Below are 23,580 nucleotides of genomic sequence, written 5' to 3' on the forward strand. Positions count from 1 at the left end.
CCCCCCCCCCCCCCCGGTAAGCGGTTGCATTCCTGTGAAATCAGAGCTACGGATGGCCTGTGCAAACAAACAGCTTGTACAGGATTTGGCACCGTGCCAAGTGATTAGTTGTGTGACCTTGTGATTGCTTTAAGAGTTTCAGATTGAGTTGAGGAACGTCTTGTTTCCTATTCAGCTGAAATCATGGATTGCACTCCCCTGAGCCAGCAGTTTGCACAGCCTTGCGAAACCTGAGACTGCATGTGTTCTCTCGTCCTGTGAGCACAGAACCTCGGTCAGCCCCAGCGCTGTCTCAGCAGGATAGCACACCCCACGCTTCTCTCTGGGCTTCCTCATGCTGGGATTGCTTTCACTTCTCTTAATCGCTTGAAGCATTTTTACTTACTGTTTATTGAAGAGAGTATCTGTTTATGTACTGCTACCCTGTTCCCCCGTTCTTTGCATTTCATGTTCTTATTCAACCCTACTTATCCGCCATCCAAAGCCGTGTTTAACATTTTACAGACTTCTTTGAGTGGAGGAACACACACCGGGCTGACATCATTTTGAATTTAATAATGTGGTGAATTACATTAAGTGCAGTGCATGGTTCATTTCATGCTTGTCAAAATCATTTTTTCTGTTAGTACTGAGGGGGGGAACAAAACACTGCTGCTCTTGAACACAGCCAGAGAGACACATCATTCTAGAACGGATGAAGCTGACGGAGGTAGTGGGGCCTGTGTCTTTTGCTTTACTTTGGGCACTGTGCTCAGTGTTAACAAAGAACACCTCCAGGCTGACTGACTGCAGTATGTGTTGCCAGTTCTGAACCAGTGACCTTGTGGTCTGGAGGTAAGCCTGCTGCACACAGTTTCCTTTCTGTATTTGTTTCAGAATTTTCTGAAAACAACATTTTTGAGGAAGTGATATGTAATCCTGAAATAGTGCGTCAGTGGGAGAGATTTACAGTGATCTACTTACTGTACGAGGTAGAACACAAAGCGATTACAAAAATAGCCCCTCCACAGTTTCAAGAATCATCGATTAAGCTAGCTGGTATTTTCTGAAATCCCCTCTCAAAAGAACGACTCACACAGATACCTTTTTATGCCCTTTGAATGTAATACAAATTGTTTGTATTCCAAATAACTCCCTGTGCTTTGCGGGGTTTTTTTTTTTTGTTAAAATGACCCGGGCACCTTGTTAATTCAGCAGGCTTCTTGATGGATCACATTGACAGAGAGCAATGTATTCTGGTATTTACTGCAGATAACTGCCTTCTGAATTATAGAAGTTTCCTCTTGGTTTGGTGGGACAGGGCTCCCTCTGGTGGTGGAACTGAGAACGTTTTACAGAGCATTGTTCTTTATTGAATCTGGTTCTAAACAGGATTTACAAAAAAGGGGATGCATAGGATTAACTTTCCCTTTGTTGCTTGTAGTCTTGTTATTATTATTTACATGAAAGTAGTTCCTTTTTTGCCAGATTATTATTATTTTTTTGTAGAACAGATCGAGGTATAATTCATTGTCAGGAGGAACGCTAGCTTCCATTAATTCCTTGGAAGATTCTAACCATTAATTAGCCCTATGGGTGTTAATGGTACAGTTTTTAAAGGAAGAGGCTGCAATCAAAGGTCTGTCTGTTTATTGTGTTTTATATGTTAAATGTCTTTTGACCTCTACGGGTCTATTAAAAAACAAAATAATAAAGTACAAAATTGCTGAATATATTTACCTTTGTACCATTTAAACTAATTTAATGACACAAAGGACAGCCGAGGGAGTATAGTTGCTTAATCTGCAGATGAGGAGGAGAAGTGGTTTTAATTCTGTAGAGTGATGGCAGTAAGCTTGTGTGCCCTTCATATTCTCCTCTGGAAAAGTGATGACGGTGCACAAGTCCCCCGTGTACAGTAATCTTCCCCGTGACTTACGTTAGAGCAGGTTGTAATGAAAATAACCCAGTTATTTAAACTGCATTTCATCCTGTAAGTCACTTAGTTGAGAAAAACTTGCAGTGCATTAGAAAGGCATAATCTGGTGGCTCCTTCTGGATTTTGGCAGCATTTTCACAGCACAAGTTAAAGGGTAAAACACTTCAATTTGCATTTGAATGTAAATCATAAATCTAATTGCTCAGAGTGTTTTCGGACTTTCCGTAAAGCTCTTTTCAGTCTCCGTCTGCTCTGCAGTATAGTGTCATGTGACTTTTTGTTGAATGAGGGAATCGGCAAAGACTGCAGGAGAGTGCAAGGTTATGTTGCTGTGGTTTTTTTTTTGCTAAATTCAAACATTGTAAAAATCAAACGAGCAAAACACATTAACATAGCATTTACACCAAAAACACAAAATGTATTCCATGCTACAGTTAGGCAGGGCTATCAGCTTTTGCTGAAATGCAGCATGTTTCTTTGCATTATAAATGCAACAATGACATTTGATAAGCAGGCGTGCCTCTTTGGAGGTCTGTACAGTGCATCCTCACTAGGCTGTCTGTTCTGTAAGGTATGTGGCAGTAGTGTCTTTTTTACAATTAGCTAGTCTGTATGTCTTCTGTTTCCCAGGGGCAGCCAGTTCAAATCTAGTCAACGACTCACGGTGGCATCCTAGTACAGTTCAATCCCAGTGGTTTATATCCTCCCATCTATCAAGTGGTTTGCTTACTGAATGACAAATAGATTTTTGATTTTAAAGGGGCAGTCTGGGAGAAGAAGGAGTAATCAATAAAGGTCTTAATTAAAAATGTTCATCAGCGATGTTATTGAGAATCCACAGCACTGGCTGGGTAGAAGTACAAGTGTGTGTTTCAGGTTGGTGCAGATATAATGTTTTTGAGTTTGTCGTGCCGGGAGGGGGTCACTGTTCAGTTATCTTGAAATGTTGTTATACTTGAGTGAAAACTGGATTATTTGGTCAGTGTTGCTTCCAAGTTTTTAGCTAAACAGCAAACCTTACTTCAGAACTGACAGAGAAAGTGAACTTTACTGAATAACTGTGTAGATTGGGGTTGTGTCTAGAATCTATAGTATTTCCCTTTTCAATTATTGCTAGGATTGAATGAGGTTTATTTATTTATTTATTTATTTATTTATTTATTTATTTATTTCTGAAAACCTTTCTGCTGTTGACTCCAGAGTGTGTGTGTGTTTCTTTCTTTTTTTTCTCTCCGATTCCAGATCCTCTTCTAGAAATACATTTCTTGTTTTTCGAGTTGCCATTTCCCTTTTTATTCACCAGGAGGCCCACAAGATGGCACACAATCATTGCAAGAGGAGAACGACAGACTTTCCCCAGCAGAGCAAAGGCCCTGTGATATCTGGTCAAGCCAGCTGTGCTTCAGAAAACTGATGTTGTTATTTCAACAGCCGGGCAAATGCTAGGGCTTCCCTTTTAAAGAATGCTTTCTTTCTATGACCCCCACTCTTTGTACAGGAGGCCGTTGCAGCCGGCCCAGGCAGCTTGTTTTGTTACATTGGAATAAAGACAAGGTTCGTTTGTGAAGACTCCGGTACCACCACAAAAGCAGTTTACGAATAAGTGTTACGTTTTTAAAAATGAATTTATGTTATGGTTCCTCTTTTATATGCAGAGATTTACAGTTGTTTTTTTTTTTTTCCTCTAATTCAGGGTTTGCAAATATATTTTAAATAAAACGCTATTGAAAAACTACTGCATCCTGGAAAATGTTTTATTTAACCACAACACATGAAGTGCTTAGCAACTAGGAAGCAGCAGAACCTTTGTATTGTCTGCAGTATCTGCATATTCCAGACTACAAACTACATGGGATCTTCAATACAAGAAAGGGTGTTTAGCACTCAGAATAAATATATTTTGGAGATAGTGTATTCATTCATTCATTCATTCATTCATTCATTCATTCATACATACACACATGTACTGATTATCATGTTTCATGCATGCATGTTCAATGCAATGCAGTTTTTACAATGATGTAAAGCTGAGAAAAGAGGACATTTCTATATACTAGTAGAAACAGCAGGAGAGAAGGGTGCTCTTTTTTGAGGATCTGTGCTAATTCTGTTTTAAAAGACCTATATCTCGGGAGCTAATTAAAGATTAAACAGACTATCTTTTGAAAGCGGCTCTGGGTATATTCACTCCTCTTTGAAGCGAGCCAGGCTTTTATTATTGTAATGTTTTAATGCCAAAAGGCAGAGAGAGAGGGAAGGGTATCTTTTTAACTTGGTTTGGATTTTAAATGCATTGCTCCAGTTTTCTAAAAGCAGCAATACTCACGACACTTGAATGTTTTGAAAATGAATACACCCTACTTTGATTCAAACCTGATCTTCTTAATTATACTTCAGTACCTGTGTTGCAGGGATGGAAATAAGACTCCTATTGCATAGCTGTTCCACCCATTCCAGGTTTTAATATGTGCTCTGATGTGTGTTAGTAAACTCCTAGGAAAACCAGGAATGGATCACGCTGCTATGCAATGGGAGTCTTATTTGCTTCCCTGCATTGTACATGTTTAATAATTGGTGATTTAAAGCAGCATATCTCTTTTTTGGCATACTTTTACAATGTAAGATTTGTTTTTACATTCATAATCCGATATGTAAGGCACATATTATCATGTTAGATATAATGTAATGTTGTTTTTGTCTGTGATTGACTGACAGGTGAAGACCCAGCAAGGTGTTTGCAGCCTGGCAGAAACCTGATTGATCCATATAGATGATGAGCTTCCTGGACTCTGCATCAGTTTATAGTGAAGAGCAGTGTACACACACGTCAAGGTCTTCTTGTAGCATTCAGCCTAACAAAACATTGAATTAGCTGCTGTTGCAGTCGGTTTCACAGCACCATGCAGTCACACTGCTGTACGATACATCTAGCAGCAGCTATGCTGGTGCTGAAAGACAAATACAGTGTATTAACATATTTATCTCATTCCAGGAGAGCACAGAAAATCAAATGGACATCTCAAGGACACCATGCTGTTTACATTTTCCGAAAAAAAAAAAAAAGTGATGTTATTGGGTATCGGTAGAGTCCTTGGCTCAATAGATCCTAGATACTCACGTTTCTCTTTTATAGGAAATGTAGTCTTCTAGTTAAATTGTTGTTTTCTTAATATTTTAAGGTATTTTGTTTTCGTATTTTTTTTTTCGTATTGCATTTTGGAATTTTGTGCATAGTTACTATTTGAGTAAAATGTTAAAATATGTATCGCTCACATTTTAGTAAACAAAAATCAAATATCACTCCAGTTTAGTGTACTCTTTTCACTTGTGGAGTTTGTGTTTCACTCACTGTTTGGATTCTAAACTGTTGTTACACGAATATTTGATAAGTATTTATTGACTGGGCAAATAAAGTTACTGCTCAAAAGCTAGCACTTGTTCTGCGCTGACACTTGTCAGCTGTACATCCATTGTGCTGGCAGGGAATTTCATTTGCATAACCATATCGATTTAATCACTTCATCCTAAAATAAACTCCAGCAGCCTGGATATGAAACTTGCACTTGCATTTACTTAAAGCTACAGTGTCCCACAACCTTGGTCAATTTTAGAACGAAATGCTGCTTTCCCCTGTAGTTGATAAAACACGGATCTTGTTGATAGTGTAATTTGCCCTAGAGCTGTCACTAATGCATGCTCCTACTATCATTTCTGGCAGCAGGATGATTAAAATAATCTCAAACTCTGCTAGGATTAAAAGGACCGCCTATTTGAATGGCAGACCAGCCAGAGCATCGCAGATTTGTCAAAATGAATACGTTTTAATAAGATTCATAACAGATTCATTATCGAGTCTCCTGGTAAACAGATCCCAGCAGCACCTCAATGTTCTTGATTTGTTTAAGGAGGCTGTGTGGTCCAGTGGTTAAAGAAAGGGGCTTGTAACCAGGAGGTCCCTGGTTCAAATCCCACCTCAGCCCCTGACTCATTGTGTGACCCTGAGCAAGTCACATAACCTCCTTGTGCTCCGTCTTTCGGGTGAAACGTAATTGTAAGTGACTTTGCAGCTGATGCATAGTTCACACACCCTAGTCTCTGTAAGTCGCCTTGGATAAAGGCGTCTGCTAAATAAACAAATAATAATAAATAGATAGTGATTGCAGTTTTCACCTTGGAGTGGAAAACTCAGCCCCTGGGGATAAATAAGTAACCTCCAGTGAACAAGAGTAGCATTAAACATCGCTGCCCAGTCTGTCACTTTTCCAGCCCTCGGGGCTACAGATTTCCATTGTAAGCCTCAACTCCAGTCAATATTTGTGTAATAACACCCACTGTGCTGGTATGATGAACATTGCATAAAACCTTCTAATAACTCTGAAGCCAGGGAGAAGAGAGCTGTAATAATTGCATTGTGGGCAATCAAGGCTGCTCTGTATTCAGAGATCAATGCAGAATGGTGTTACTAATGGATAATCTTATGTGCAAATTACAAAGCCAATATGTTATTACCAAATGCCTATGCCCAGAATTGATATATATATATATATAGTTATCAGTATAGGAAGGCTGATGGCCTTGTGATACTGCATTTTTATTTTTTTGCTATGAGTAAGCATAGCAGGTTTATACTGTAGAAGAAAATAACTAGAAAAGAGGGGTTACATCATACAATTCTTCAAAGCATTATTGCATTATTAATTAAGAAAACAAGGTTTGATAAATATGAAATCTTTTTCAAGGGTATCTAGTAAATAATTATCTAAGTTATCACTGATGTCATATTATTGACAACAGACAAAGAAGCATTAAATATTCTTTCAGTGCTGATTAAGTGTTCAAAGTGCGCAAGGTAAGCCTTTGACTTTAGTGGAGTCCAGGCAGATTGCATCTGCAAATACAGACATCTAACATGGAAGAAATAGACATCTCGGACAAAGCAGGCGAAAGGAAAGGGGTGAGTCAACTTCATTTATCATAATGCAAGATTAACAAGTTACTGTACATGACGTTCACATAATGTTGTGAAAACGATTTGAGATGTGATAAGTAAACACTATTTCATATTGCCTGTGCCACTTTGCCATTGGAAGCACTTCTGACTATGTGTGTGTGTGTATTAGATTACATAATGAACCCTATGTTATAGATTGGTTTCTATCTATGATGAAAGGTTTATTTCTGAAGTTTGATTGTATTTAATGCACTGAACAGGAGACTTGTTGCTGTATTACTGGTAATATTGTATTGAATACAGACACCTCATTGACTACCTGTTGGTACACCATGTGTTTCCTTTCTGTAGAAGCTGACTCTTGTCCTTGCGTTGGCCGTTCTGATTTCCACGTTTGGATCTTCCTTCCAGTATGGATACAATGTTGCTGTTGTCAACTCGCCAGCTCCGGTAAAATGCATTTTGTTCAACAAGGTTATTCATGTCAGCAAACCAAATGACCCAAGTTATACGTTTGCAACATAGCTGTGTGGATTGAAAACACAATTTAAATGCAAATTCCATTCTGTGTGAACACACCTTGATCAAAGGGCTGAGCTGAGATACTTTTGCTGTAAATCTAAGAAAATCTGTTCGTTTCTCTTGATCTGGTAAAATATTGTATTGATGTGACACACACTTTAGATTTAGGTGATAAAATATGCGTAATTATGGGCCATTGAAAAAGCTATTTACACCACTGCTGTGCAAATGAAATTCATTTGTGGACTGTATAAAGGTTATGTAGCTCTTAATAATGATTAGGCTAGGGTTAGAGTTTCTAGTTTAATGAGGTTAAGGCTAGGGTTGGGACTACAATTGGGATAATGCAATTAAAATAAATATTGGGGGTATGTCAACAGGTGTAAATAGTAAAGGATAATAATACAATTTTATTTACACCAAATATTTCTTCACTCTTTACACAGCAGTGGTGTGAATAGAGCTTACGGAAGAACACTGCCTAATTTACTGCCAAGGCTTCCAAATCCAATTTCTTCATGGTGCATAATGGAATAATAATTGAACTTAATGGGGTTTTTTTTCATATCCCTTGCAGGTTATGCAGGAGTTTTACAACCAGACATACTATGAACGCTATGGAAACCCCATTGAAGACAGCTACCTGACCTTGCTGTGGTCTCTGTCTGTGTCCATGTTTCCATTAGGGGGATTCTTCGGATCACTAATGGTAGCTCCGCTGGTCAATAAATTAGGAAGGTAAGAATAGACAGGCCTCTGATTTTATAGCTAGAAAACAAAGGCAGGCTCTAGTTCTCTGTTATGAAATGCCTATCAGCCACACCACATCAGATTGGTGGAAACAGCTGATTATAGCACTCTAACCCTGTATTGTGCTGGGAAAGCTCTTTCTATAGCTGAACTGGAAGTGTGCTTTCTTTCTCTTTTTCTGCAGGAAGGGCACCTTGCTGTTTAATAACATCTTTTCAATCGTTCCTGCTGTTCTGATGGGAGCAAGTGAGGCAGCAAAGTCTTACGAAAAATCATTATTGCCGCGCGCTTTCTCGTAGGAATCTGTGCAGGTGAGACAAGGCAGGAATATAAAACTGAGAACTGTGAAAAATTCTGCTGCTTGTCATACGCAATTAGAGGCCAGAACTTCACTCGGTGAGTTTGAGAAAGCAAGGGGCAGGTTTTTATATACACTAGACTGGGGGTGCAGAATAAACCAATGCAGGGGGACCTTCATTGAGCTTCAGTGATCTGTATTGCATCTGATCAATAGTGCAAGAGAGATGGTGTTAGCTAAGTGAGACAAAAGAGCTCCAAACTGCTTGCTAGTGAAAGGCCAAATCAAAGACATATATTTTAGATATAAAAATACTGACAGACTCGGCATTCCAGATACGATATGTAAGCGAGTTCCAATATGAAGGAGCTCAAACACTAAAAGCCCTTGAGCCACATGTTTATAACCAAGTTCTTGGAATTACTCAGAGACCATCATGTGGCGATCTCAAAGGACGGGCCGGTTCCTAGGGGATAAGTAACTCTAATAAACAGACAGGGCCAGACCCGTGAATAGCCTTGGAAGAAAGGAGCGGCAGCGATTTGAACTCCATGCATTTAACAAGAACATAGTTTCATACCGATAAGCAAACTGCTCAACCCCAAATATTCCTCCATATGCTGTAGGCCTGTCCTCCAATGTGGTTCCCATGTACCTGGGTGAGATCTCCCCAAAGAACCTGCGGGGCGCCATCGGCATTGTGCCCCAGCTCTTCATTACCATCGGCATCCTGGTGGCTCAGATATTTGGGATTAGGAGCATTTTGGGCAACACCAGAGGTGAGCTGTGCATACAGTAACTTACAATCAGGTCTACTGATAGCTCTTGATGTTCTCCGCCCTGCGCAGTCTGTGGTGATTGCTTTGTCTGTCTGTCCGACAGGCTGGACTCTAATGCTCGCTCTCACTGGCATTCCTGCGGTTATAGAACTCGTTTTCTTGCCCTTTTTCCCCGAGAGTCCAAGATACATGCTGATCCAGAAAGGCGATGAGGAAAAGGCAAGAAAAGGTAAACTACAAAACCAGTTTTTAAATCCTTCAACTGTTATTTCTATAGGCTTCTAAAGTATGAATACAAATGGAGTTTGGCACATTTTATTTGCCTTCAGGTGGTTAAGAGGTATTCATTAACTTTTATGATGTCTAAGATGACACCTATGGCCATTAACCAGGTTTCTCATTATAACAAACAACACCTTTCAGAACTCTCTCTGTCTGAAAATTTCCTATATTGTTCAGAACAGAGAGGATACTGCCTGGTAATGGGTGTTCCTCTCCGTTGCTCTTCAGCCTTACAGAGACTGAGAGGCTGGGAGGACGTGGACAGTGAAATGGAGGAGATGCGTCTGGAGGAGCAGTCAGAGAAGGCTGAAGGACGCCTGTCAGTTCTGAACCTCTGCTCCTTCCCGTCCCTGCGCTGGCAGCTCATTTCAATCACTGTGATGAACATGGGACAGCAGCTGTCTGGGGTCAATGCTGTAGGTAGAGAACCAGACCCACTATTTTTCTTACATTTCAATGAACATCTTTTGTTAAGGTGTGTCTTTTAAGGTTTCCAGTTTAAACCACACCCTTCTCCTCTCCATGGAAACTTGCCGTGACTTTGTTGCGACTGTCTGCTTATTGTGGGCCAATACACTGCGTCATCTACTACCGCTAACCTTTCAATGTGTGCCTGAATGTATGACAAAAATAAAGAGAATATTAGTTAGTATTTACAGTAAATGCTAGCAACAGAAATCCTCATCCAGGTTTGTTATTTCAAAGTACTTTTGGATGCTGTGTAGGGCTCTCCAAGAATGAAACCACGTCTCAAAGTCCAGTTGGCCTCTGTATATTTGAATTACAACACTGATATCAAGTTAACATGTGGAATGAGAATGTGTGGTCCTTTTATGGTTACACATTTTGTTTAATGAACATTAACTACTAGACCGTCTGTCGTACAATGATACAGATCCTGCTAGTTTAAGCATTGGTGATTTCAACTAACCCAGAGTTTATTTTTCCAGATCTATTACTATGCTGATAGCATTTATGGATCCGCTGGTGTGAAGGAGAGTGATGTCCAATATGTCACAGTGGGAACAGGTTCAGTAAATGTATTCATGACTATAGCAGCTGTAAGTTGTATATTTATTGAATCTCAATGGCATTGTCACAGCGCTTTGGCACTATTACAGTAAATAGCAGTAAAACCTAGCATGCTTTGTTCACGCATTGAAATCACATAATGAAATACCTGCATGAGTTTTTTCCCCTCATGATGTCAGCTGCATTGTCCATTGACCAGAAACGTGGACAGTACTGCACTTTGATGACTGTTGCATTGTACCATTATTGTAAAGCAAAGTGATCACTTGAGGTCCAGGTCAAAGGTGACTCCGGATTGCCAGGATCAAACCTAATTGTAGTCGATAAAGGCAGGGAAAGGGGAGGAGCACTTTCATGAACCTTGTGTTCCTGTCCCCCAGGTCTTCATTGTGGAAGCGTCAGGAAGGAAGCTCCTCCTCCTGATTGGCTTTGGGATTTGTGGCGCTGCCTGTGTGGTCCTGACTATCGCTCTCACGCTCCAGGTGCGGAAAACATTTCCCGGAATGGAATGCAGAGTGTCAAACTTCCAAATGATAAGCATGAATACGGGGTTTATTATAAACATTAAAACAGCAATGGGAAGGAATCATTAAAAATGCTCTCTCTGTCATTTTAAAGACATAGAGACTCACATACACTTGTAGAGAGTCAAACAGGCCTTATTTAAGCTGCATACGTATATACAACTATGCAACTTTTGCATCACCTAGAATTTTAGGATTGAGATATCATTTAAAAACTATATGAACATAATTTAGATATTTTATTTAGCATCAAACAAATTACGAAATGATATTGCAAAAGTCTACCGGAAGCCATAATGGTAGTACAGTATTTCATGTTACATTTTGAAATGTCACATTTTTAAATTTTTGTCAGTTTTTCGTTAAGTATATGGAAAACTACAAAGCAGTATGTAATTCAGTATGTTAATGTAACATTATTCAGCAAGTTTCATTTGACTTTATGAAGCAAAATTAATTAGTTCAATATTATTATTTATTTCTTAGCAGACACCCTTATCCAGGGCGACTTACAGTTGTTACAAGATATCACATTATTTTTACATACAATTACCCATTTATACAATTGGGTTTTTACAGGAGCAATCTAGGTAAAGTACCTTGCTCAAGGGTACAGCAGCACCACCTGGGATTGAACCCACGACCCTCTGGTCAAGAGTCCAGAGCCCTAACCACTACTCCACACTCTATAGAGTGATGCAAAACCTGTGGCCATAGCTGTGTATATATTTTATTTAGTTAAAGTCAGTTTTCAATAATGAATCAAACGAAAGTGTTTACTAAAAAAGGCAATGTTGTTTTATGGTAATGTCCTAGAAATGAATCGAGCAAACAGCAAAACTGAGTACTGGTGCTTAATAAATCTACACATACTTTATATCCCCTCTTATAAATGTTATTGCAGCTAAACTCTGAAAGCGTATCTAAGACAAGTCGGCCTCTATAAAATATCTGTACCGGTACCTTCTTCCTTGCAGACCCTTAAAAATACCTGATGTTTTAAAAACCACTGGTTTGTGACTAAGGGCAGCTGTGCTGTGCATTTTTATGAGTGCTCTGTACCATTGAGCCAACCTGTGCAAACTTCCAGTACTCGTATAAAAGCACAACAAAACTAAAAGCTTTGTCTGCAGCCGCTGAATTATTCAGCCCTGTTAAATACTGAAGCGTTTCATTCTGTACAGCAGATGAAATCTGTACTTCATGACATCGGCCTGCTTAGCGAGGGAAACATTTATAAACTGGCATCCTGTCATGAGTGTTTTCCATTCTTCTGATTTAAATAAAAAAAAAAAAACTTTATTACTGTCTCTACGCCAAAGCATATTAAAATCCTTATTACAAGCTCTTTGTTATTATGCACAGCATGCTTCTGCTTCCAGAGGATTGTTACAGAGAGGCTTGAGTGCAGTATAATAGTTAACAGGTTGCAAAATGCCTGGCTGACAATCTGCTCCTTGCAGTTTAAAATCACTCTGGACATCCAGAACGGTGCTATGGCTTCCAATCCAGGCATGTTAACTGAAGTGGCGTTTGCCGTGGGTTAGGGAGAGGTTTTCAAGTATGTGCTGTATTAAAACTGTTGTACTATTTTATTTGCAGGGTGATGCTGAGTGGATGCCTTACCTGAGCATTGCTTGTGTAATTGTTTATATTATTGGACATGCAATAGGACCCAGTAAGTAACTATATTATATCTTCTTTTAGGAGAATGAAGTAAATGGCAACGTGGGTGGATGTCTGCTTCATTGTGTCAATACTAAACTTGTAAAGAAGATGTCAGTGACTCGTGATTTATGTATTTTTTGGGTAATCTTATTATGTAAGTGTTGTGGACATTGCACAGTCCATATTTCACTGTAGGCACACAGCTTCTAGTAGCTTCGTCAATGTTTCTTTCCGTAAGGTCCAATCCCATATGTGGTGACCACTGAGATGTTCCGCCAGTCTTCCAGACCAGCTGCGTTCATGGTGGCCGGCTCAGTGCACTGGCTCTCTAACTTCACTGTGGGCCTGGTCTTCCCCTTCATGGAGGTAACTAGCATGTCTACTGGAAGACATGTGCTTCTTTCTGCAGGCAAGGGCAAGGGATGCGTACCAGTACAGGTGAATAATGCAATCCCAAGGTGATACCGCAGGGCTGGAAAACGCTGGGGAGAAAACCAGTGTAGAAAAACCTTTGAGGGCAAATAAGGTTTTTCATGTCTTTTGTTTCTTAAATGCTGATGTGTTATTACTACAGATCTGCATAATTCACTTCAACGCATTAAAGCACTTGGCTGTACCACGATTATCCAGCAGATTTACGAGGCGTGTCTATCTGTCGTTTCAGAAGGGGCTCGGCACCTTCAGTTTTATCATATTCGGTGCCATCTGCTTGGCAACGTTGGGCTACATCTTTATCGTTGTTCCGGAAACCAAAAACAAAACCTTCCTGGAAGTCAGCCAGTTGCTTGCCAAGAGGAACAAAACTGAAATTGCTGTTGGGTCCGGGAGCTCCACTGTTAATGACCTGAAACCAATGAACAGCAAGACGGACACAAAGGAGGGGGCCGTGGACATGGCCCGCAGACTCTAGTGCGAGACTAGCAGTTTGGGTCAGTCTTTCAGGCTCTGAATGATTTCATGGTTGAGTTTGATACACCAGAATAAAAAAACAAACAACTAGATACAACAAGACTGAACTTCTTTGTTTTTCCGAGTGTCTTCGTGTTTAGAGGATAGATTAACATTTAGAACACCCAGGCCAGGACTCCCATGTGCTACTACCACAAAAACACAAAAGATTTGGAGACTAAAAACAACAGACACGGAATCTTTATTGAAATTCTTAATGAAAAGTTTCATTTACATTTTTTGATTTCCAAATACTGAGCGACACGAACAATTTTCTACAAGAGTCGTCACTGACAATATTCAATTCGGAATTATTTGAAATGTAAAAATCATATCCATATACTTTCGTATTGACGCAAATATAGATTAGATAAAACAAACATTATTGCAGTACAGCACGGGCTCCTGGGATACAAAACACTCCTCAATGCATTTATGTGCATTTCTAGAAATCAGCCAAAACATTAGGATAAGTAGACTCACAGTAGAGAAAGTTTGAGTTTCAACTTTAAACTTATATCAACCACACCTAGTGTCTCTTTCCAGCCTTACCCCTCCGAAGACATCCACTCTGTGAATTCCCCAGCCCACCACATTCCCTTTACTGCGTACGTTGCTGCATTTCATGAGCTCTCTGATTTCTGAAGAGCTCAGGATGTAGTCCCAGATATTCACATCACTCATGTGACCAACGAAAGAATCGGATTCAGAGATCCCCAAAATCCCGTCCTGGTCTTTACCGAGTATGAAGGTCCCCCCAGACTGAAGGACGTAGCCCCTTCTAACATGCTTCTCCTCTCCCACCACCCCATTGACCCACAGCTCGGCTCCTCCGGAGTGGGAGGCCCACGTGATGCAATAGTGCAGCACTTCCTGGGACCTGTGGTTCAGAGGGAAGTTCACAAAGTGGCCTCCTATCCAGAGCCCCACTTCGGCCCCCGTGCTGATCACCAGCTCGTTGTCGTTCTGGAAGCCGGAGTAGGAGAGGATGGTGTGGACCCCAGTGGTCCCGGCCTTGACATGCATGCAGGCCGTGAACGAGCGGAGCGCCATGCTGTGCACCAGGTGCACCTGTGCGTAGCTCATGAAACTCTTCTCTGTGAAATGGAATGCAAGGGGGGCAATGTATGTCTGCTCTGAAGAAGAAAATAAAAGAAGAATATTTTTTAAAAAATGAGTTAATTCCAGGATTGCAGCTTTCAAGCTGGTTGTGCTGTTCCAACCCCAAGAATTATTGGGATTGCACATCTTTCATTTAATGACTGATACTCATGCCCCCCCCACCCCCCACCCGATTCTTACATATTCTAGAATTCTATTAAATTAAAGGGGCTGTACTGCAATTATTTCCAGTGGTTTCTCGGTTAGGAATATCCAATCGACTACTTTGTGGCAATAATGTGACTCTCTGAATAAACCTATTTTACAAACACCCCCTTGGTCCCAATTATTATTTTTTGTAAATAGGAAACTAAATGTTACAAGATAAACAACAGACCACTCCATTACTTTGGGGTTCCTAAATGGACCTTCGGTGGTGTCTGTTACTAGTTTTGCCACACCAGCAGTTTTATTTGACTTGAAAATGGAATTTTGCTATAAAGACAAAAGATAAGATCAATCGGGTCCATTGTGATGAAAAGCACCTGTGTGATCCTGGAGCCTGCTGTGTCGGACTGAGCCTGCAAGACAGAAAAGAAGACAAGGTTGCAGCTCCCAATGTGCAGGACAATAGCGCACACTCTTTAGAGGGCTAAACACAGCAAGAGACCTGAAAAACGAAGCATGTTTGTGCCGGTAAAGTGCATGCCTGTTTATTGCTGGGGAGTGCTGCTCATGTTTTGTACATTTGCCAGACATGTGATTTAACATAAACTTGGGGGGTTATTATCCTATTATACACAGGTCTGACAGCATTACAAAAAACGTACAACTACTCCGTAAGAAATGTGCACTTCAAAGTATTTAGCGCACCATGACCCAGGCTGGATTAAATGTCATGTTGCTTTGCTATTTAACTGCACCCGACATGCATTGGTTCCTGAGTCAGTGTTTATTCTCTTTCCCTATCTTTTTTAACCTTTTGGCTGCGGGATTCACCCTTTCATTGCAAATACAATTCCAGCTGTATTTGACAGCTGGATGTGTTGGAGATGAAGGAGTCGTAATTATGATAATACCTCTCCGTATCTGCTTCCCAAGGTCATGTATCATTTGCTCTATCTTTGCTAGTTTGGTTTCGATGTCTTCATGGCGGCACAATGCTAATTTTTAAGATAAAGAAAACAAAATTAGGGCTTCTGTTTTCTGTCTTCATATATTCAACTTATAGTACTTATTTTTAGAAAAAATAAATTGTGCATCTTAACTTAAATGACTATGAATACACAATGTTGATAACGGCAGTAGTATATCATTGTATTTATTGTAATGTCTTGAGAAAGCTTGCAATACATTAAAATACCACTAGAGTGCAGCAGAAGGCGACACATTTTAAAACTGACAACTGGAATGACAAGCTTGAATTGCACAAGAATGTCTTTAAGATAGGTTTCTAAGAATATTCATGTTTCCTGTATAATTCTCCAGAAAATAATAGAATTTTTGATTCCCTCTTAAAAGGAAACTGAAAGATACGGTCACTAAAAAACCAAGATTCACCCTCAATTTGTAGGTGCTTAACCATGGTTTAAGAAATATCTCCAAAGTGTTTTGGGTATGACGCTGTTATATTACTGTAAGGCATTTGTCTTTTCAAAGAAACGTGGCTTTGCTTGTTGTTCTTACCTCCAAACCTGGGCAGGAAAGAGGCTTCAATCACTCTGTCGTTGAGAGGCTGGACATGCCTGTAATCATTCCTCAAGGTTTTGTTCCTGTGGTCCATTAAGGCGTTTTCCATTATTCTAATCTTTAAACAAAAGTTTGAAATGGTGCATAATGAATTCCTTTTGTTGATATACAGTATGCTTGTTTTTCGTTTGCAAACGTAACTGTGACAGATAAACAGACTTAAAGACAGTCTAAACTTGATGTTATGTGATACAAAGTGAATCTAAACCACAGGAAGACTACCATGGCTAACTCTGATATTTCATTTCCATGCCAAGTAAAGCACCCCTGTGGCCTTAATAGAGCTCTCAGAATCATGTCTAACCTTCAATTACATTAATAGAGCTCTCAGAATCATGTCTAACCTTCAATTACATTAATAGAGCTCTCAGAATCGTGTCTAACCTTCAAGTACACTCTGATGTACCAGCTGTACCGAGAGGTTGGACGTGATCCTGAGAGATGAAGCATACCTGATTGAGGGACAGTGTTATCGGGGTATCGTAGACCGTCCAGATGATGCTCTCATAGCACGGCGGTGTGGTTAGAGAACCCTGATATCTGAAGAAATTGGACAGATTCTCAGGAAGCATGGCACGCACATTTAGTGATGAGATGTAAGTTGACTGATCTGTCAAGACAAATAACCAATACATTGAAACGGGCATGACAATTTATATATATATATATATATATATATATATATATATATATATATATATATGTATATATGTATGTATATATGTATATATGTATTATATTGTTATTATTCTGTATTATATGTTACCTGTGAATTGAATTTTTTCTAGATTTGCTATAAAATCACTGTAGTACGTGTTCTCAAAGTGGCCGTCCTATAAAATGGGTCACAGAAAAAGCAGATATTCAGAGTGGTTATAATTGAAGATGCTGTGTTGCTAGTGGCAGCTTGAGGCTCCAAAGCATGTGTGCAGGAGCCACAGAGGGCAGCTGATACCTGTAACATGAAGGCACAGTGCAGCATTTTCACAGGACACTTCATGACAGAGCATGCAGTTTAGCACAAGCATATTACATGAGGCAAGTTTTAAGCAATTCAAATCCATAGATCAGCAGCTTGCACAGAAATATCAGTCTGGATTGCTCGATCACTCTCCCCATCTCTGAGCCCTGTCACAGCCGGTTAGTATAAATCAAGGGAATGTCAGGGAGTGATTACTATCGTGGACTGATTGCAGTTAGAGTATTGGGATCGAAACTGCTTATTAACACCAGGGAGATGCAGCTTGGATATATTTCAGATGTCAAGGATGTCATGTATAGGAGTCACGTGAAAGAAGCCCATTCACCACATACAGCAGCTCCTGTGCAAGACACCATTCACACACATGTCAAGAAAGCCTCATTCTTATTGGACTGCATAATTGAAATGACAAGATCTGCTGCTGGAACACAGCCTTATTGATCCAGCTTCTGAATACAGCTGTCCGTGCCGGAGCAGTGCTTATCTCACCGAGACCTCGTGGCAGTTATACATTATGCAGCAGCAGGGACAGGATCTCCCTGAAATGAGTCCTCACGAAATGACAAACTAATCATCAACAGAAGAGAAGCAAAAGCTTTCTTAAAGGAGTGCTGAGCAAGGCTTTATAATGGGGTTTCTAAGCACCAGAAACATCATCACTGATACCACCTTTCTTCTCTTGCTTGTATTTCATACTTGCAATATGCAGATAAAGCAAATCAACACTGCAGATGAAAAGGTGCTCCTGCTTTCTGGTATAAATCATGTAATCAAGTGTCGTCCAATAGTCTGGCTGCAAGCAGACCATGTGACATACAACATACCCTAAACTAACGTATCAGAAAACAGCGATCGTTTTAACGAAGCTGCCAAGAGGCAAGACATTGATGCATTGGTTAGCACTCCTTTAAATCCATTCCAGGAAGCATTCCATCACTGAGCAAACTTGTGCAGCGTGATGCTGAGTCCACTAGAGGGAGCCACGATGCTTGATAATGCTATGGAGAGAGAGAGAGTGGAGGTGTATTGGATAAACATACCAGTATGTTACACTGTGGCTTTTCTTTGATGGTAGAAAATAGAGAAAATCTAAGCTGTGCCCTGCTCTTACTGCTTTACGTTTTTTACAGGAATATATATACTCTTTTTCTTTCCCTCCTCCTCCCCCTCCTCTGATCTCTCTATCTCTGTTCCTCTGGAATCTACCACACTCTCTCCCTCTTCCTCCGCTAAGAACCTCGGAGTCACCCTGGACCCCTGCCTCGCTTATTCCCAGCACATCTCCACTCTGGCACGCACTTGCCGATTCTTCCTGAGCAACATCCGAAGAATCCGACCCTTCCTCACCAACTACGCCACCCAGCTCCTGGTCCAGGCCTTGGTACTCTCCTGCCTAGACCACTGCAACTCCCTCCTGGTTGGCCTCCCTGCGTCCGCCACCTGTCCACTCCAGCTCATCCAGAACTCCGCTGCCCGCCTGGTGTTCTCTCTGCCTCGCTTCTCCCATGCAACTCCACTACTCTACTGGCTACCGATCACCGCTCGCATCCAGTTCAAGACTACAGATGCCTTGACCAGACTGCACCCAGCTACCTCCAGACCCTCATTTCTCCCTACACCCCCACTCGACCTCTCTGCTCCGCCTGCACTAGAAGACTGGCTCTACCTCCGCTACGCTCCCCTGCCTCCAGAGCCCACTCCTTCTCCACCCTCGCTGCGCAGTGGTGGAATGACCTACCTACAGATGTCAGGACCGCCCAGTCCCTGACCACATTGCGGTGCCTTCTTAAGACTCACCTCTTCAGACAGCACCTGTAGAACTCCTCTGTTTTTCCCCTGGGACACTATCACCCTTCCTTAATTGCGTTTTATTTGCTCTTATCTGCCCCCTATTTTACTGAATTTAATCCTGTACTTCAGAGTACTATACTCTGCCAAGTGTTTAATCTGTAGTATTTTGTAGTTAATCATATCTTGATGTAACTATCACTGTCACTGTTATCTGCTGTAGTATTTAATTGTATTTTGTCACACTTGTACTTGCTTGAACCAAAGTCATTGTATTTATCTTGCTCTTATTGTATTACTTGTACTGTAACACTTGAAATGTATTTGCTTACGATTGTAAGTCGCCCTGGATAAGGGCGTCTGCTAAGAAATAAATAATAATAATAATAATAATAAAAATAATAATATATATATCCTGTATATATATATACAGGGTGAGAATGGAATGGTCCATGTACTCGGGATCTAGCCAAGATGACCTCCGCCTGACCTCAAACCTGAGCTGCAGTATCTTGTAACAGTGACCTTTGCACTTAACCTATTTTATCAAGGGACTCAAATACAGAGCTAGTCTAAAGTAGAGGTGGAAGCAGGATGAGGTATCTGCTGAGAATCTTCAGATCCTCCAACACAATGCAATGGTGTTCCTGCAAGGAATGCAGGAACGCCAGTTTCTGTGTGAGAGAAATGTTGATTTTACCTCATAGATAAATGCAAGTACTGCCAATCCATCCGCTTTGTCTTTGGCTTCAGCAAAACTGGCATATTTGTCGGAGTTGTAATGAACGATATGCAGCTGCAACGACAACAACAACAACATCAGTGGTGTCTGGGGAGGGTTGAACAACAGATTGACACAAGGGCCTCGACTCTGCTGGGAGAACAAGGGCCATTCTAAATGCACAGCATTCCACCATGATTCCTCGTCAGCAGACATGGGGTAACTGAGCAAACTTCTAACTGGTGTTTCCAAACCAAGATACCACCAATCACTTGCAGAAAGGACGGTCACAAAACAAAGGCAATTACAATAACGGCATTTTCATTCTTTTATGTGGCGGTTTAATCTGACCTTCTCCGGGTCTCCACTGTAAATGAAAGAGCCCAGCTCCAGCCCTGAGGCTCCACATTTGTACAAACTATTTATTCCCATTGATCGTGCTGTGCACTTAATTGAATAAGTATAGTTGAAAGACAAGATATTACTGGTTTGTTAATTAAACATACCAAAAAATAATCCAATGAGGTGAAAGCAACAACGCATCATCATCCTTCTGTTAATAGGATTTACTTCGCTGTCTTTCCGAAACACAGTGATGAGACAGAGCTATAACGTGCTGTCTCTCTGACAAGGTAATATTGCAACTATCCGAGAGATCTGGGAATCCCTGACTGAAGCTAAAGCACAGCACGGTAACCAAGTGGCAAAAAGAAGACTTATAAAGAAGACATGTTTGTTTCATCCATACTGTCGCATGGTAGGGCTCCAGTGGAAGAACTAGCAAGAAATGTGGCAAACTGGATTGTGTTGCCCCTCTCTAGCAGTCAATTCAGTCAATCCATGCTAAAATAACCTGGAGATTGAGGGGTCAGGTTTAGTGTTATTGAAAAAATGTAAATGATTTATTATTAAACTTTTACTATTGAAAGCGGTAACATCACGCATTCAGAGAGTTTATATTTCAGTCAACACACGTGATTCTGTTGTATTAGGGTTGCCATGTGACTCCATGTACTCTAGGACAGTTCAGGCTTTTCAGCTCACACCCCCAATGCATTCTGGTAAGTGTAGTCCTGCTGTGAAATGTCATATGCAAACATGCATCCCACCCCAATGCATTCTGGTAAGTGTAGTCCTGCTGTGAAATGTCATATGCATACATGCATCTTGCTGTTTTACCTCGGCCATGTACCGCATTCCATCAATGGTGTGCTCTGACCCGCTGGCCTCTAGGTTCATCCCACCCCAGTGCAGGTGCATCTGAGTGGCAGTGTATCTGCTGGGCAGCCCTTTGGTAATAGCCATGGTGGGAGGCAAGTCTATCTGAACTGTCAAATTGAGAGGTCATTGAAAGAGAGGGGAAAATGTATTGAATTGAAAGAGCAAGTCGGAAGAGGTCTGAAACATCACACTACTCTCCACTGATGTTGTCTTCTTATTGTTTACAGTCTTGTTCGATTTCCTTTTCTGTTTCAGTCATTGCACCCCTATGGGGCCTACAATGGTTCTCAAACATGTTTTCTCTCCAAGTACAGCTGGTACACCAAAGTGTAACTATTAACCTGTCCCCCTGCAACACTCAGCCCCTAGTGGATATAGAAATAGCACATTAGTTCTACATGGTAGTTCTTGCATATTTCATGCAGCCACTAGGGAGAGTTTGACTAATAGTTACACTATTACAGGTACTACTGTACATTAACTACTCTGTAGCTACACTGTACTTACATTGTTACGTTGTTTAATGCACACATAAAATGATAGGATCAGGAAAATAATTTAGTTAAATGCACATTGTTACCATTTACCGCTGCCTCATCACAATCACTAAGTTGTGTTAAAAAATAATCTCTATTAATGAAATGGTAGGTACAATTTAGCAACATATAAAGGTAACGGACCTCTGTTTTGAAGTGTGTCTATAGATTTAATTAATAGTACAGACTCAGTGGTTAAGTCACTTTGTCTAGTGTATTCGATTGATCTGCTCTAGTTAGAAAGTGATTCGAGAGTACCGCCTCACCGGAATGGCCCGTGTTTTTCATGAGGAACTTGCTGTCTTGCTGCCCTTCAAATCCACTCAGCTCCAGAGGCCGCAAGGTTATGTTGTGTCTCACTTTTTTTCTCTCGATGTTGACGGGCGACTGGTGGTTTTTGGCACAGTCTGGAAACTTCTCACCCCAGTGGGCTTCGTCCAAGCCCCCCGCTTTCAGTCCATGATAGGAAAAAGATCATACAAACAGTAACCAGTTGTTTTTAATTTGATGTTTTGTTTCAGGGAGAAGTTGACTACAATTACATTTGTCATGACCTTCACATAGACAGTAATATATAAAATAGGCTAGAGACATAAACAAACAACACACACTTTTTACTGTATACATGGGCAATGAAAAAAGGTCAAGTGACCCCATTATGGGGAGGCCATATTACTTAAAAGTTACACTATTGCAAAATATGAGAACATTTGTTATTATTTAAAATATCCAAATGTTTACTATTAACTTTCTTTTAAATCACAAGCATGCATGTAGGCTCAATAAAAAAAGTAAATTACATGCAGTAAATTCTACAAGAAAGTGTGTTGACTTATCAATAGAGTCCTCAATATAGTAATGTAACACATGCAGGGCAGCATTCTAACAAAAGGAACTTTAGAATTATTATTTCACATCAAATGGACAAGCGATTTTACTCTTTTTTAAAACAAATGTAAGCAGCAGACTATTGTTTGCTATTTATGCAAGTTATTCATTTAAAGTTTGATAAATGTAATTTGCGAAACTTAGTATTTTGGGGCTTTCTTATTACTAAAAAAAACTTTATAACACATGTAAAAAAATAAAAATAAAAAAAAAATGAAAGGGATTTTACCTTTATAGGTCCAGTGTATATCATCAGAGGTACACGTGTGTAAGTTTAGGACCGCCAGTAGAAAATATACAAAATTAACAAAATCCCCCATAATGTACTGGCTGTAGCAGAAACAAGAGCTTGTATGAAGTTAAACTTGTTCAGGCTGTGAGACAGTATTGAAAAAGTGCTCCGGCAATCCAGATTGTATTGCAGAAAAGCTGCTGCTTTAATATCGATCTTTCTGCTGAACAAATGGATTTTACACGTGAAACACTGACGGCTGGTTGAGTTTACTTTCATTATCAGTGCTGCTAACCTTTATGCAAGAGAAATACATTTACCTTTTGGCATGTTGGCCTCTCTGCAAGGCCACAGGCCTCTTTAGCTTTGAGCTACAAAACAAACAAATGTGAAGAGGCTTAACAATTGAATCAGAGCACCTAACCACAATACATTTATATTCAACACCACAGGGAATACTGCATGAACGCTGAGAGAGCTGTAGTTATTCCACAAAGCAGGATAGCCGAACGCCCAGCCTAAGAAATGTATGCAACCCTTTCAAATAGGAGGTATATAAAGTCATTTTTTCAGACAACTTCAATTGTTCAGGTCAGCAGTGTGCTGGAGAAATACCACCCTGGCCACGTTTGGGTTTTAATGACAGGACTTGTTGAAGATAACCACTTCTGCTACAGCGTTATTAAACAT

General features: G+C 40.4%; 2 protein-coding genes across 3 annotated transcripts; one reads left to right on the forward strand and one right to left on the reverse strand.

Annotated features, from left to right (window-relative positions):
• The first annotated feature begins 1,856 nt into the window (after window positions 1–1,856).
• On the forward strand, window positions 1,857–13,734 carry LOC117425606 (solute carrier family 2, facilitated glucose transporter member 5-like). The gene is given in 13 exon segments (XM_058993207.1): window positions 1,857–6,872; window positions 7,221–7,319; window positions 7,969–8,129; window positions 8,326–8,410; window positions 8,413–8,452; window positions 9,066–9,218; window positions 9,322–9,447; window positions 9,729–9,916; window positions 10,451–10,561; window positions 10,913–11,014; window positions 12,659–12,734; window positions 12,963–13,090; window positions 13,389–13,734. Coding segments are annotated over 13 exon segments (1,560 nt in total). The 5' UTR covers window positions 1,857–6,827; the 3' UTR covers window positions 13,635–13,734.
• Window positions 13,735–13,855: 121 nt separating this feature from the next.
• On the reverse strand, window positions 13,856–23,176 carry LOC117425605 (carbonic anhydrase 6-like). 2 transcript variants are annotated; one of them, XM_034904228.2, is made up of 10 exons: window positions 22,888–23,171; window positions 22,037–22,219; window positions 21,193–21,341; window positions 19,993–20,088; window positions 17,289–17,355; window positions 16,975–17,132; window positions 16,460–16,580; window positions 15,853–15,936; window positions 15,319–15,354; window positions 13,856–14,808 (listed from the first exon to the last, which is right to left on the reverse strand). In XM_034904228.2, the coding sequence occupies exons 1-10, from the start codon at window positions 22,976–22,978 to the stop codon at window positions 14,192–14,194; spliced, it is 1,602 nt and encodes a 533-aa protein (XP_034760119.2). In that variant the 5' UTR covers window positions 22,979–23,171; the 3' UTR covers window positions 13,856–14,191. The 2 variants fall into 2 exon arrangements, with proteins under 2 accessions (XP_034760119.2, XP_033898560.2); XM_034042669.3 differs by lacking the exon at window positions 15,853–15,936 and having other exon boundaries at window positions 22,888–23,176.
• Window positions 23,177–23,580: the final 404 nt, after the last annotated feature.

The sequence above is a fragment of the Acipenser ruthenus genome, chromosome 20, assembly GCF_902713425.1.
Source record: "Acipenser ruthenus chromosome 20, fAciRut3.2 maternal haplotype, whole genome shotgun sequence".
Taxonomy (NCBI): Eukaryota; Metazoa; Chordata; class Actinopteri; order Acipenseriformes; family Acipenseridae; genus Acipenser; species Acipenser ruthenus.

Coding starts and splice junctions, on each gene's coding strand:
- LOC117425605 (XM_034904228.2), bottom strand. CDS start 22,978: ATGGGGGATTTTGTTAATTTTGTATATTTTCTACTGGCGGTCCTAAAC. Junction 17,133..17,288: donor AGAAAAAATTCAATTCACAG/GTAACATATAAT, acceptor TTGTCTTGACAG/ATCAGTCAACTTACATCTCA. Junction 15,937..16,459: donor TTTCCTGCCCAGGTTTGGAG/GTAAGAACAACA, acceptor CTTAAAAATTAG/CATTGTGCCGCCATGAAGAC.